This window comes from Ursus americanus, chromosome 23 (genome assembly GCF_024610735.1).
Source record: "Ursus americanus isolate L20-20 chromosome 23, mUrsAme1.1.p, whole genome shotgun sequence".
Classification (NCBI taxonomy): domain Eukaryota; kingdom Metazoa; phylum Chordata; class Mammalia; order Carnivora; family Ursidae; genus Ursus; species Ursus americanus.
In genome coordinates this window covers 25505040-25521045 of record NC_142149.1, presented here as the reverse complement: position 1 = coordinate 25521045, position 16006 = coordinate 25505040, and the positions used below count along the sequence as shown (strand labels likewise).

Below are 16006 nucleotides of genomic sequence, written 5' to 3'. Positions count from 1 at the left end.
ACAAGACGCAATGAGAGCCTGACTCAAATTCCCAGCTCCCATTGAGGGTAAATAAACATTCAAAGACAAGACACAGGTCTGGTAGCATATCTGTCCGTAGAACAAATAGCACATTTATCTATCTTAGATTAAAACTGGGAATTCTTTGCCTAGCCCCCTAGTAGACTGTAAAAATGATCTAGAGGTGTTAAAAAGTAGTTAAAATTTCAACTCCTACTTCCATCATTTTCTCTAGAATGATAAATTCCTGTAAATCTTTACACTCTTAGGAACTGAAAATCGTATGCAAAATGAGCACATAGGAGGTTTGGTATCCACATCCGAAATAAACAATGATGTAGGTGAAGTTAAAGCCAAGGTGACGGTGAACAGCTATCAAGAGCCTCGCCTTGGATGACTCACGGTCCGATGCTGCCCTCTAGCCCTTCGCGAGAGGAATAACACTAATACGTCAATTGGTTTCAGAACTGAAATTTTTAGCATTGATATTTACTATGGAAGTCGCTGCCGAGAAAAGAGGAGACCGGGGAGGGCCTCTACAATTACACACCGACAGCCCACCTTAATACAAAGTGTCCTTTCCGAATGATCCTGGCATTCGGTGACACACCATCTACTGGGCTGCTCTAGGTCATCGCCAGCAGACCTGGAAGGGCCTTGAAGATGCAGATGCCCTTCACTGAGCTGTTTGTTTGAATATAGTTAAGTGGGACCCATTACTTCTTTGGGCAGAGTCAGAGCCATTCTTTGTCACTGGAAAAACCTACTCTAACCTGACTTTTCCGTGTGTTTGCAAGGAGGAGGGGTGAAAGTTCATAGACCTACTTGATACTTCTCATAACTAATACACCTTAAATACGTGGTCTGATGTCAGTTTAAAGCAAGGTTATACTAAACCGAATTATGCAACATCAACCCTGGAACCTAAATTAAATGGAACACTTAAATTGATATAATACATATTTCCAGGAAATCAGTAGGACACATGTACCAGGATTTCATGAGACCCCTCCCCAACAAAACACCAATCACAATCACCTGAAGTAATACGCCCAGAAAAGTCTTCTCATTTCCATTATCACCATTCCAAGAAAACTTGGAAGTTCAAAGTTAATTCCATGAGATCTCACTGCTCTCGTATCAAGCCAACTGACCTCGACACTCGACACAGGCTCTGTTAGCTGATACCCCGAAACATGGACAGCTCTATTCTGGGAAAGGGGGAAACAGTAATTAGGGTAAACTGTGAAACAGGAGAATATCTGTCTATACTATTTTTGGCAACAGACAGGTGTTTCCAATCTCTCATGCTTAGTCTGAGAAGAAGTGCATCCAAGACAGTGTGTTTGTGTGTAGGTGGGAAGGAAAGAACAACATATATTTATTTTCAAACAAAAGTTGCTATGTGTTTATTAAGACATTTCTGTTAACTTAAATAAGCACAGCTGGCTCAATAAATCATCGTACATATATTATCACACATTCCGAAAGTTTCTGAGAAGATCTATCAAGATGGGCTTCTCTTGTGGCTCGACTGGATCTGAGAAAAGAACAGAAGTTGTTACACACTTCATGTACAGCTGCAGGTCACCAACAAGGAAACATCTGGCTATAGAACTTGGGGAGGCAGCACAGCTAGACCGCCCTCCCCTCTGGGCTAAGTTTTGCTCCACAATTAAACATACAGGCACTCCCAGTCTCCTCAGTGTGAAGAGAACAGGTATGAATCTCAGACGCACGTAGGAATCTCCGAAGAGAGACGAACACGCCAACTGCAAAGCTCAACCTCAGAACTACCGTATTTCCAAGTCAAGCCACGGGAAGGGAGGCGTGTCCTACTGTTTTAACCACTGGGCAGCAAAACTAATGACCAGCCATTAACTAGCTCTGTGACAAGCTACTTTTAATCCCTCAAGAAACATACACAAAATAAGGGGGTTTGAGCTCATGGAAGCTGTAATTATATGTGAAGATACTCATCTCTCACTATTACGTCTACCCTTTGTGGGTTAAATGTTCAGGAGTAACAATTTTGATGACCATCACCGAACACCGTATTAGAGAACTGACCTCAGAAAAACAGAGCCAGACCGCTGTGATTTGGAGTAAAAATTCCCAGGGCAGGTTCAAGTCCAACTGGGTTCTTCCTGATCTACTTCCATCCTACGCCCCTACCTGAAGACACAGCCACCCAGTGGCAGAAACAAAGACCAGCCAATGTGGCCCTCTGCCAAGTGACAGCCACAGGGGTAACCTTAGAACCTGAACAATCAATACGAAAGGATTTTCTTACTTCAAATATTCTCTTCAGAAGTCTGAGTAATGGTGCAACCTGAAAAAGTAAAAACAAATCATCTGAACAACTCTGTGATTACCCGGAGTACTGTCAATGAGAACGGCACTCAGGAAGATTGTCGGGGGGGGGGGGATGTAATCATAATCATTCTCACCAGGCAGCTAGGTTAAGACTCCTCAATCCGACATTCTGAAGGATCCTAAAGCTAATTCCTCAGATGTTAGTAAAAGCATTAAGCTTGCTCTAAAGCCTCAAATGGGAGTCTATGAAATACCCGATCAGCCATACCCAGCAGACATGTCAGTCCAATCCACTCACTAGAAATAGTCCCACTAGACAGCAATGCTTTGGAGAAAACTCAAATGGCCTCTGGTGCTCAAACTTAGAGAAGATTCAATTATAATAAAACCAAAGCTTTGGGAGAGAATTTCCAAGTGCAGTAGGAACCTGCATTCGTTTATAGAACCCAAACTGAAAGAATCACTCCAACAATGATTGGGAATGAGAATGCTGGAATGTATCAATTTTCCAGGAGTATCCCATTTTCCTTTCAAAGTAGAACTTGAGACCATATTACTGTTTGCTATACCCTCTTTTCACAACTATCTCCTCAAAACCAATTTACATTCCTCCTTTTCTTCACATCAGATTTCAGTATTTTGAAAGCAGGCCTTCCCTGAAGTATATACATAAACACAGGGTCCTACACAGCATTCTCCAGCAACACAAGGGAGCAAGGACAGGGGCTGTGACTGAAGTCACAGGCTCCCAGCTCACCAGCTCCCCCTTAAGAGCCACCCTGTCACCCGTATCTTCTAGCAACCGTGCAATTAGGGTTTGTTCATTCCCACTTTATAGCCAAGTATACTGAGTGCAGAAAATAACCTGGACAGAGCATAACTTTTAGACCTCTCCGTGGCTGATACCCTTATTTACAGCTTACAGCTGCAGGGAAAGCAGCACCTCTTTCAAAAACAAACAAAAAAAAAAAAAAAAAAAAAAAAACCACTTAAATCTAGTGGAGTAAATAGCGAATTGCCAAATCAACAAAGGTTAATCCAAACATAAGGCACCAAGAAAGTGGCATTATTATTAAAGGGGCTACTCTTCCTCAAACTGACATTCTCAAAATACAGCTTACCACCCCCAAATACATAATTTTTTTAAATTAATAAATAAATCTCCAGGTGAACTTTTCTGCTAGTCACATTTTATGGTAGAAAAATGCATTTTGGGGGGCGCCTGGGTGGCACAGCGGTTAAGCGTCTGCCTTCGGCTCAGGGCGTGATCCCGGTGTGGGATCGAGCCCCACATCAGGCTCCTCCGCTATGAGCCTGCTTCTTCCTCTCCCACTCCCCCTGCTTGTGTTCCCTCTCTCGCTGGCTGTCTCTGTCTCTGTCGAATAAATAAATAAAATCTTTAAAAAAAAAAAAAAAAAAAAAAAAAAGAAAAATGCATTTTGGGGGTGCGTGGGTGGCTCAGTCGGTTAAACGTCTGCCTTCGGCTGAGGTCACGATCCCAGGCTCCTGGGACCGAGGCCCGTGGGTGGGCTCCCTGCTCAGTGGGGAGTCTGTTTCTCCCTCTGCCTCCACCTGCTGCTCCCCGCTGCTTGTGCTCGCTCTCTCTGTCAAATAAATAAATCTTTTTAAAAAATGCACTTTTGTTAGATAATGAAGATGACAGTCAAGCTAAACACTGTACAATTAATAATTTATCACTGCAGCTAATCAATAAGCTACAGAACTCATGAACTACATGTAAGGGCACAACTGGGAATGTGACAACAACATCTCTTCATATTTTCAAGAGACGGTTACAGGTATTTCTGATGTTTAAACGTAAGTAACACCCACCTATATAGCAGGGCCTTGCCCTTTTCATTCCCCAAGGCAAAATATCCACTTCTGGGAGAAAAATCCATGGTATGAACAAGAGAAATAGTCTTCTTTTTAATGACTGGGAAGTTGGAAAATACTGTACAGGAGGGAAGGTGAACCTGTAGGAAATAAACACAAAGCTTTAAATCACAAGTGCAAACTCGTCTTTCTTAAATTTCAGGCTTTGTTCTAGCTTTCTGCTGGAACAGAAAGTTCATTTTGATTGTAGTACATATAATGTACGATTCTCTCAATGGAGCAAAGTGTTCTGAAATTAAAATCGGCTTTTTGATGTGCTACTAAGTGAGAGGGAAAGGCGGGAAGAGAGGCAAGCGTCTCCTTGATGCTTCTAGTGCGCGGCACTGAGCGCGGGCTCTGCGACGTTCCGGTGTCTGCTGAGTGAACAAATAAACGCGCACACTCAGGTAAAAGCCAACACCGGTACCCACTAACGCTCTGCCTTCCCCGCCACAGGAAACAGTACTGAACTGCGGTCACTTTAATTATGAAGAGTCTGAGTTTACATAACTGAAGCCCAGCAAAGCCCTGCCAACTACTCCAGTAGCATACGATTTCCTTCCTACACTTTTACTTTTCAACCTATGTGATGTATATTCTTTGCCTTTTCCAATCTCCTCGGGAGGAGGACAAACTCATGAAAACCTGGTTCATCGAGTGAAACTGGGGAACCAAAAAGCCGACTTCCAGGCCAGGCCTGAACGTGAGCAGGTGCAGTGTCTTCCTCCAAGAGTCTACTTCTCGGGAGAAGGAGGAGCCTGAGCCCAAGACTGACACAACAAGGCCTCATCCGATTTGTGGGTAAGTAACACCCCAGCGCGAAAGCAGTTACCAGAAGTAGACTAAAATTTTAACAACTCTCGCTTTCACATATTCTCTACCTTTTCTAAGAAATACAGTTCCAATCCGTGCGGAGAGCTATCACTCAGCTCTTTCCCTCGGTGGTCTGTCCCCCTCCACACTGTTAGATGAGGCTTTAAACCATCCAATCCAGGTGATTTTCACAGACGAGCCCTGCGTAAAACCCAGTGAAATACACATCTGTCTATTAAACAGGTTTAGGTTAGTCACTTATTAGGCCCTATTCCTTCTGACATACACCCATCGACCATTTTGTCAAGAAAGTAAAGTTCACAGTGAATCTCAAAGGCATCTCAATTATTCTCAACTTCCCCAGAAAGCCGGCGCTTCCCGCGCAGCACGCCATCAACACAGAGGCGTCAGTACTAATGAAAACTGCTCCAGACCCACTCCAGCCAAGAAGCTGGCAGTACCCGGACTTGATCTTCACTTTTAAACTTCTGAAACACCACTCTCTACACAGGTTCCTTGAAAAATATATTAAAAAAAAAAAAAAAAAGAAGTACTTAATAAAGCAGATGAGTTATTCTGGGAGAAGCCACAATATGAATAATGCAAAATGTATTTATACTTAGTTTGGGAATGTGGAAATTATATGAATTTTTGCTAAGTGGTTGGCTTCTTAATTGTGTTTTGCTTAGGCTATCTATCGTTAAGTTTGCAACCTCTGAGCATGCGCCAACTTTGCACAGGTGATCCAAGGCATCATGGGAGCAGACCATCAGGAAATAACCATTCCTACGCGTGCCAACAACAGAACTGTCCTATGCCTGACCTTTGTTTCCACCCTGTATGTCACCTGGTACTTTTAAACTATGCCCCAGATATTTGCTCATTAACTCTGCTGGCATGACCTTGAAGTCTGGGAAGCTGCTTTTCTGACTCTTCCAAAATAAAACCTACCAGAACTGACCTTTCCACTTGAATGACTTCTTAAAGATAATTACATTAAACCATCCTGTTTATTTTCTAACCTAAATTGGAAAAAAAACAGTCTCCTAATTTGGATTCACGTAACTTCATACTTAGGTCAACTGCTTATTACAAATAGGGAGCTCACAGTGGGGCCAAAATGGGGGCACAAGACACATATCAATTTTTTAAAGCCCATTTTTACCAGAAGGTCGTTGTGTTATTTTTGTGGCTAAATAAAGAGAAAAGAGTGTCAGAAATATGTGGTAAATACACTTCATAAAGTGTACGATATAAATGGTGTGTCCTCAGGCAACGAATAACCTACACAAGCGTACACAGGGGCCGTGGCTTCACACAACAGGCAGTGTGCTCTTTCTGATGGAGGACAAACACCGACTCATCAACGACTTATTTGTATGTTTTACCTCCTCTAGACGTGACTAGCAAGAGCACCGGCACGTTCGCAATGCTCGCCTAGGAGACCCAGCTGAATCTATTTGTGAAGGTCCCCGGCGGACTCTCCCGCTGAACTGCGGGCACTTCCTCCCTCACACCAACTCCGCCCGCCTGCTGAGACATCGGCTGTGCCTGATCCTCTCTTTACGGCCCTCGTATTCAAAGCTATTATTGAACTGTCGATCAAGAAAAAGCCCGCGAGCGCCTGGGTGGCTCAGTCGGTTAAACGCCCGACTCTTGATCTCGGCTCAGGTCATGATCTCGGGGTCGTGGGATCGAGCCCCGCATCAGGCTCCATGCTCAGCAGGGAGTCTGCTTGAGATGCTCTCTCTCCCTCTCTCTCTGCCCTTCCGCCCACCCCCTGCATTCACGCCCGCTCTCTAAAATAAATAAATCTTTAAAAGATCGTAAAAACTTAACTTCTTTACCTCAGGAAGTTCCCTTTCCCTCCCACACGGTATCTGTCATTACACTGAAGGGCCCAGGTATCAAAATTCAACAAGTAAAAAGCTCACTCATCCTTAATTTAATGGGTAAGAAGTTCCACAACTTTCTACTACATCAAAGATTGTAGATGCAATAACAATTTAACTTCTGTGTCTCTTCCTGGTGCAATGGCTTAGATTTATAGTCACCGCTTTGTGCTGGGATAACAGAACTGTTTGGATCATTGTGAGAGACTGCATTTAATGATACTAACGCTGTTTCACTGAGGCATTCTGAGGCTGCTATGTCTGGCTTCTTTCCCTTAGATAGTATGGTTGACTACCATTTAAAAAATGGGATTCGGCTGTTACTAATGAATTCCTTGTGTGATTTTGCCACAGTAAAAAACCATAAATGCTGCCATGATCACTGAAGCAAACTAGGCAGAACTAACTACTAGGCATCTTGCAGAATATATTATGTCAACAGGAGCCGGAGCCCACGGTTTTCTAAAACAATTTACTACCATTAAAATGATAAAAGGTTAATGTGTGCTAGTCCACCATTCCCATTAGAAGAACGGGGATTTTAAAACGGACTTGAATTAGAACCTTCTCATTCATCAAACGATTCATTCAACACAAAGGCAGTAAAACACAATGCTGTTTTTTTCACTCTTTTCCAACAGAATTCTTTCTTCCCTCCAAGACAAGCTTATGGAGAATGCCCATATAAACCACTGAGAGCAGCTGAAGCTGCTCGCTGTGATACAGGAAGGGCTTAGCCCCCTCCGTGCCCTACTTGCCATCTGAAGCTTTGTACACCTTCTAGGGAACCGAGGAATTCAGCTGGAAAACCACTAAAGTCCTGGGAAGAATGGAGAATCCAGAAACATAGTTCTGCCTTTGACTAGCTGTTGACTTCAGGTGAGTTAATCCTCTCAGGACTGTTATTTGGCTCATGACTTTTTTGAAGAACTCTTTGTAAATCTTTGTAAACTATGCACCATTACACGAAGCTAATAAAATATGCAAGACCCTTTGATGAGTGAACAAGATAAAGGTAAGAGTCTCTGTAGAGTGCTTACAATCTGGCAGCATACACCTACCACCACCACAACGCAGTACCTCCACTCAGTTCTGGGCCATGGGTGTACCTGGTGCCTGGAGCAAAGAACTGTTAAATAATGAAGAAACCGGTTCTGCCTACAGCGTAGGAAACTTCACAGAGAGGCAGTGACAGGTCAGCTGGGCTCTGAGGTTGGGCAGAAAGGAGTTAACACAGACCTGAGGCTGCTATCCTCAGAAAGGCACACTTGCAAGGGTGGCCTTAGATCATGTTTGGGAACTGAACTGGAAAACAGTTCTCTACACTGATGCGACACTTTCCCTCAAGGATCGGACGGCTCATCAGCCCTAAAGCATCTGTACAATGTGGTTTCCGCTGAACACCTGCCTTTACTTCTGGGAGCCTAGAATTTTGGTGCATGCTAGGCAGAGGGCAGCTCCATGATCAGCCGCCAACGAAGACCCTGAGCACAGAGTCCCTAATGAGGGACTCCCTGACAGAACACACTTAACACATGTGGTCACAACTTGTGGAGGAATTAAACACGCCCTGTGTGACTCCATTTGGAGAGGACTCTGGGAAGCCGGTGTCTGGTCTCCTCCAGACTTGGCCCCATGCACCCCTCCCCTGGCTGATTCTGCTGTGTATACTTTCCCCGTAGTAATTCTCAGTCATGAATGAGACCATACACTGAATCCTGCGAGTCCTAGGAAATCACCAAACCTGGGGGAGGGACTGGGGACTCCTGGCACAGAGGCATACTCACAAGTCCTCGCTAGCCATTTAAAGTGTAATCTGCTTACACAATATACTTCCAAGCTCAATTTGTTTTCAAAATCTAAGAATTGCCTCCCCTACTCCATTATGACAGCAGGGCTTAAAAGGCAGAGATAAGGAAAGAAGACTATAGAAAAACAAAGTGTCTGCCGTAAACGTGTTAAGACAAATTCGGTGGCTACGGTGCATTAGCACTTTTACAACCACACCCAAAAGCCACAAGACTAGTAACTTCTGCATCAAAAGAAGCTAGCTTTTCAAAATAATCCAACACTCTTCTTCCCTACTATCCTTCCATGTTTTCAACTTAAAGTTCTAAGATTTTTTTTTTTTTTTTTGGAAGGAAACTGCTATATATCCTTCTGTACATTTCGGATTTTTTTTTTTTAATTAGGCTCCACGCCCAGTGTGGAGCCTAAGGATTATCACTGATTTCTTTTTTTTTAAAAAAGGTAAAGATATATTACCAATCTGACTGCTTCTTTCATTTCTTCTGAAGCAATTGCCAAGATTTCTGTAGTAGGATTGAAGGTCAGAGAAGTAACACCTGTAACCAAGTTCATTATAGCTTTTATCGGCTTTGGGTTTGTTTCCTGGAGACAAGAATCTTGATTGTATATGTTTACCACTCCACAATTAGAACTGCGAAGAGAAAAGGGAATACAACAAATTAAAAAAAGAACAAAAGGGCTTTCACAACCTAAATGAATACAGATTGAACCCCACACACAGATATCTGCAGCAATCATAGCGTATTGTGTTACTAAGGGACCAGGGCTGTAGAGGTCATCCCAAGGCAAAAGCCAGACACAGTCTACTGCAGTCTTGCTAAACTCTTGTTAACTCTGCTGGCTTTTCAACTGTGAGCTAGAAAATCCAAGAAAGCACAGACTCTCCATTATTCATTCCTTCAATAAATATTTACTGAATGTCAACTTTATCATGCCAGTCTCTGGAGTTAAGTGATGTAAAGGTGAACAAGACTGCGACCAAGCCTGCCACTCCCACGTGTTCATGGCCGACCTAACATTCGAAAATGAGAATGAGAGCTGTCCTTCCCCTATTTAGAGTTCCTCTTTTCTCTTTTTATTCTATCATATTTGTGAGAACTGCCAAAGCAGTGTTAAACAGCAGCTGTAATAGGTATCTCAGTTCTGCTCCCCTGGGAACATTTACAGTCAAGAATTATGGAAGTGATCATGCACTCTGTTTACTGAAATGTTTACAGCAACGAATTATATCCAATACTCATAAAAAGTAAATCTTGATGACCTGCCCATTAACAGAATCATTCACAGACAAGAACTTTCAGTAAATGTTCAGACTACCTCCTGTTATGGGCATCACTTACAAGGAACAGGGACCAGGTACTTGTAACTGATAGATACTTAATTCAAACTTCATTCGCAAATGCAACACAAACCTGAAAGATGCAAAGGTGACACACATACATTCCACTAAATGTGCTCTCATTCCTCCCAAACACCCTCATTTATTCTCTCATAGGTACTGACTGCCCTACAATGAACCAGACACAGTACATCAACAAGGCCAATTCAGCTCACACACAGGGTTCTATACCTGAAATGACAGCCGGCCACGCAAACAGCATGTTAGTGCTTTCGAGTCTTCCAACTACTTACATACGCATTTTCTCATGTGATTCTCAGGACCCCTTACAGAGAGCTAACCATAACCACTCAGGAGATACAACAAATACCCTTGGTTTATTTAATTTTGTTATGGACTGAATCTGTGCCCCACTAAAATTCCTATGATGAAATCTTAACCCCCCATATTAGGAGGTGGGGCCTTCGGGAGGGGATTAGGTCATGACGGTGGAACCCTTATAAAAGTGACCCCAAAGGCTCTCTCTCCCTCTTTCCACGTGAGGACACAAGAAGTTGACGGTCTGTAACCTGGAAGAGGGTCTTCACGGAACCCAATCATGCTGGCACCCTGCCTCAGACTCCCAGCCTCCAGAAGGATGAGAATTAAACTTCTGTTGTTTATAAGCTACCTAGTCTACGGGTCTGTATTACAGCTCCCCAAAAGGACTAAGACAAATTTCATCTTTTCCTTATTTAAAAATCTTAAAGAAAAAAAAAATGGATATAACTGATTCTAATATGTCACTGAATAATTAGTATTTATTGAATGAGAACTGTATGTCCAACAGCACGTAATATAGGAATACAAAATATCAGAAGGCATTTATCCCAGAAAAAGACATACCTGCATGTAACAGCCAGGAATACAAGAGATAGACTACAGCCCACTAAGCTCTATATGCGACCTATCACATCAAGGAGAGGAAAAACAGTATGAGGTGAAGCTGGACCAGATGAAACTCTGTGGGAGCCACAGGACTCGGGCTGCGGCAGGCAGACTTTAAGTTAAAAAACAAAACAGGGGGACGCCTGGGTGGCTCAGTCAGTTAAGCGTCTGCCTTGGGCTCAGGTCACGATCCACCTATCTCCTATCACGTCGAAATCAGTGTCTTTACTCTAAGCCACACCGCACTTCTGCTTGTGGACATGATGCACCTCTTCCCACACTCCTCCTCCTTTTTCTCCTCCCCCCTCATACTAGGACAAGTCGATTCTCCTGGCTACTCAGGCCTGGAGCCTGAGAATCTCACTGCTTCTCTCCCATCCCAATTTTCTGAGCAGCTCTGACATACACCACAAACGTCACTGCCTATCTCGCCCGTATTCCCATCCCACTGTCTTCAGGGATGGCCCCACTGCGATGACCTCAAGGTTCCCTGCACCTCTGTGCCCCCGCCAAAGGCTGTCACAGGAATTATCTACTTCAAACCCTAAAATTTAGATATGGTCACGATTCTCCTCCACTTAAAAACCCTTGATGTGTTCTCTTTCCACTCGATGTAATGTCCACAGTCTTCGACACAGTGTAAAAGACCTCTACAAGCTGTCCCCCTCCTGCTTCCCTTTGTCGCCTAAGCCCTCAGCAGTCATCCCACCTGCACTCCATTCAGAATCCAAACCTGAATCCTCTTCCCTCCGTACCCTTCCTTTCCACTACCTGCAATGCCTTTCTCTGAATCCTACCTGGCCCTCCAATGCTTAGCTCAAGTGCCAATACCTACAAAAATACTTTTCCAGGTGACCATTGCAACAGCCTTCATCCAATCCTTACACTTTATTGAGACCCTGAATCTCAATGGCAGACCTCATGACGACTTGTCTGTAAAGAGCTCCATGGCTCCATCTGTCCTCGCCATGGGACCAGGAACTATGAGAAGGCAGTGACACACTATCGTTCTTCTATCTCACAACCTCTAGCTAAATGGTCAATTTTTTATACATGAGAAAACCAAGGAAGAAACGCATCATTGACTAACACAGGTTTTTCTGGCACCGTAAAACATATACACGTCCTGAAGATTCTCTAGATGAACTAAAATGAAACGCATTTTATATATTCAACAAGAGTGTTAAAATTAAAAGACTATTAACTCCAGGCCCTAAATCCTACTGAATTTCATATTTTTCTGTAGCCCTGAATTATCCAATATTTTCTGAATATAAAATCAAAATATTTGGGGGTGGCAGTGTGGAAAGAACATAGACATCTGACTTCCAGACCCAGCTCCGCCAATAATCCGTTTAATGAGTAACAACCAATAAACAAAACTTAAAACAAGACTCAAACGTCACTGACTGGATTGAACGAGCGTGATTCAACACCCCTTCCTGCGATGACGGAAATGCTCCATGTCCGCGCTGTCTAGTATGGGAGCCACTAGACACGGGCGGCTACCTGACCTTAAAATGTGGCGAGCGTGACTAAGGAACAACTTTTTAATTAATTTAAATTTAACGCACCACATGTGGCTAGTGGCTACTGTGACGGGCATTCAGGATTAGACTAAGATGTCATCCAGACACAAACAACGGACAGTGAAGCTGAAAATGAACGAATACTGAAAATATCCTACAGCACAACAATGCAGAGACACTTCTCTGTTAGCTTTAAGTTCCAGAAGACTAGCTGCCATATTTTCCAAGCCCAGAGAGGTGACTGAAATCACAAAAATCCTGCAGCAAAGTCTTAAGCTAAGGGCTTAAAACCTGGATTTAAGCAGAAGAAACAGCAATCCAAGGTACATTTAGAGATTTAAGAGATAAAAGATAAAGCTATGTAAAAGCTGAAACGCAGAATGGTTAAAGCAGATTTTCCAAAGGGATTATGTACATGGCACAAAAGGATTCACACTCAAGACAAACTGGACTATAAACTTCCTTTGCTTCTTGTAAGATTTCTTAATTCACAGGACTCCTAATGAACTGTACCTTTACATATTTAAAAACACAAACACAGGGGCGCCTGGGTGGCACAGCGGTTAAGCGTCTGCCTTCGGCTCAGGGCGTGATCCCGGCGTTATGGATCGAGCCCCACATCAGGCTCCTCCGCTATGAGCCTGCTTCTTCCTCTCCCACTCCCCCTGCTTGTGTTCCCTCTCTCGCTGGCTGTCTCTATCTCTGTCAAATGAATAAATAAAATCTTTTAAAATAAATAAATAAATTAATAAATAATAAAAAAAATAAATAAAAACACAAACACAGGGAAGTGCACCTTCAAAACAGGTGGTAGAGTGGGTAAGAGCTCAGGCTCTGCCGCCAGACTATTTGGGTTGTAACTGCTGGCTCTCCCTCTCAGTCTCTGCGTAACCCTAACCAAGCTACTTAACTCACGCTGCCTCAGCTCCCCCACCTGCAAAGCGAGATAACAGCACCCATGCTGTGAAGTAGGAAATGAGAATTACTTTACATATGAAAAATATATACACATAACCACAGACCTATATAGTTAATATACACACACATATGTGCATATATAGTTATATAAGAAAAATGAGAGTCCTTGGCACATGGTAAATGCTGGGAAAAAAATTGCTGCTGTTTATTATAATTATTATTCAAAGTTTAAAACTACTTAGATGGGAACCACAATAAAAAGGCATTTTTAAAAAAATTTTTTTAAAGATTTTATTTATTTGAGAGCAAGAGAAAAAGAGAGAGACAGAGCACACGAGCGGGGGGAGGGGGGGGAGAAGCGGAGGGAGAGGCAAGCTCCCCCTGAGCAGGGAGCCTGATGCAGGGCTCAATCACAACCTGAGCCAAAAGCAGATGCTTAACCTACTGAGCGACCCAGATACCCCAAAAAGGCAATTTTAATGTGTGTATTTATAAGAAGCTGATGAAGACTAGAGTCAACAAATCTCTAATAATCACCTGACAGAACAAAAATAGGTATTCCTATGGCATTGACCTAAAATTCTCAAAATGCAAAGACCCCAAAGTGGTTTGTAGCTTGCAGCCCTAGTAAAAGCAGGAGCCTAAGCTAGTGATCTGGGCCATGGCTGCAGGACAAGACATTCCCAACTCCTTCACTGTAAGCAAAGAAAATAAAACAAAACAAAGGAGAGTCTCCAAGTCACCTTATATGGTCATCTGAATTTGGTGAGCTACCTTCTGAGGTCCTAGGGGCCTCTGCACACAAAGGGCTGTCACACACGACAGAGAATATGCCATGTCTCAACTCTTTTCCATTCTTCAATATACAGTGTTTTGTCCATAGTGGACATTCACACGTCTCTTTCTTTTTTAACTGACTGACTTCCAGGAAGTCAGCTAGGAAGTCACAAAACAAGATACCCTACTGCACGGACACAAGCTGCAGCAAAGGTACGACCCAACTGCAGATTCCACCCAGTGGAGTGACAGAGGTACTGCAGCTGGAGAAGTGAGATCGCAGGGTTCCAGACCCTACCTCGTCAGTGATTTCAGGGGTCTCTTACAGGTCTCTCCAGAGCATCAGTCCCTGTCTACAGAATGAAGGGTAGTCCAGAGATTTCCCAAGTACATTCTAACACTGATGTTACAGGAATTAATATGAAAGCTTTTTAAAAGTATATAGCAATCCTTACATTAACGAATGCCATAAAAAAACAATAACTTAGGGCGCCTGGGTGGCTCAGTCGGTTAAGCATCTGACTTTGGCTCAGGTCATGATTCCAGGGTCCTGGGATAGAGCCCCGCATCAGTCTCCCTGCTGAGCAGGGAGTCTGCTTCTCCCTCTGCCCCTCCCCCTGCTCATGCTCTCTCTTGCTCTCTCAAATAAATAAATAATCTTAAAAAAAAAAAAAAACAATAACGTAAATGAACAGAGCTCTCTATTTACAACATAGTTTCCCTACTGCCCTATCAGAGCAAAACTACAAACAAAGCATCCACCTTATGTCAGGACACTGAATGAGAAGAACTAACAGATACAACACAGATGAGTTTTCAGATCAAAGGCATCAATTCCTAACAGCAGAGGCCAAGGGAGAGGGGCTTCATAGCAGAACTAGGAGGAGGGCAGAGAGGGGAGCAGAGAGAGGAGGAACAGGGCAGAAATGGAAGAAAGGGGAAGAAGGGGAAAGGGGAGCCAGCCAGCGGGGTTCAGCTTCTCCTGCCTCTGGCTTCTACACTACCAGTAACTCTTCCCCACCTCCCTAATAACCTCAGAAACTCCTCTAACAAAGTGAAGGCCTTTCCCTACAGGTATAACAATAAAAACCTAATAACAGTCTTTGCCCAAGCACATGAGAATCAGAATTCCATTATGCTGAGGATAATTAAAATCAAATGAGCTTAAACTAGTATTAGATTCTTTCCTGTTTGGGTCCTTCAAAGGGCCAATGAATGAAACAGTAAAAGTGATTCAAAAAAGAGAGGCAAGAATCAGAAAAAGACTAACTTCACAAATTTAAGTGAAGATCATTTTTGGGCAATTTTACTTAAAATTACTTAAAATTAGTTTCAAACCAGTCTTCATTTTAAAGGAGCTTTAGTGCCAGAAGTTCTGCCGACCACGGACTGCTGCCACAGCGCACTCTCCGGGCAGATGCTGGGCGCACACCGACACATCCCTCCCTCCAGGTCTGCAGTAGGTGTGGTCACTAGGGAGAACACAGGACAGGAGGGGCCTTTGTCAAGGCCTTCATTCTGACCTGGTCTCCAAGCTCCACAGCCTGGTCCTACTTTCCTTCTCCCCCATGCCCCAAAGGTAGTGGGTGACCAATTTTCAAATGGTGGTGGGGATGTTTACAAGGATTTGCCCCAATCTTAACCCCGAAGGAAAGAGTGAAGGAAGAGTGGGGAATATGCTGTGCTTCCAGATGGCAAGACCCACTTCATCTCTCACCCAGAGAGATCTGACTGAAGTTGTGTCTAGTCTAAGAAAGTCATAAAAATCCACTGTCAGAAGCTCTAAAGTTACAGGTGCTGATGAGTGGTTT

General features: G+C 43.4%; 1 protein-coding gene across 5 annotated transcripts in view; it reads right to left on the bottom strand.

Annotated features, from left to right (window-relative positions):
* Positions 1–1380: 1380 nt before the first annotated feature.
* Positions 1381–16006, bottom strand: part of UTP18 (UTP18 small subunit processome component) — a 36916-nt gene continuing 22290 nt past the window's right edge. Inside the window, exons 11-16 of one of the 5 annotated variants that reach the window (XR_015721308.1) lie at positions 9162–9336; positions 4150–4292; positions 3763–3916; positions 3505–3534; positions 2294–2332; positions 1381–1540 (exon numbers count right to left, since the gene is read on the bottom strand). Coding sequence is in view for 4 of the 5 variants with exons in the window: in XM_087854510.1 (XP_087710636.1) it covers positions 2295–2332; positions 3505–3534; positions 3763–3920; positions 4150–4292; positions 9162–9336 (544 nt within the window). In the remaining variant the exon portion in view is untranslated. Of the gene's footprint in view, positions 1541–2293; positions 2333–3504; positions 3535–3729; positions 3921–4149; positions 4293–5072; positions 5206–9161; positions 9337–16006 lie in introns of those variants that run through there. The other 4 variants (XM_087854510.1, XM_045773068.2, XM_087854511.1 and 1 more) reach the window with 4 other exon arrangements.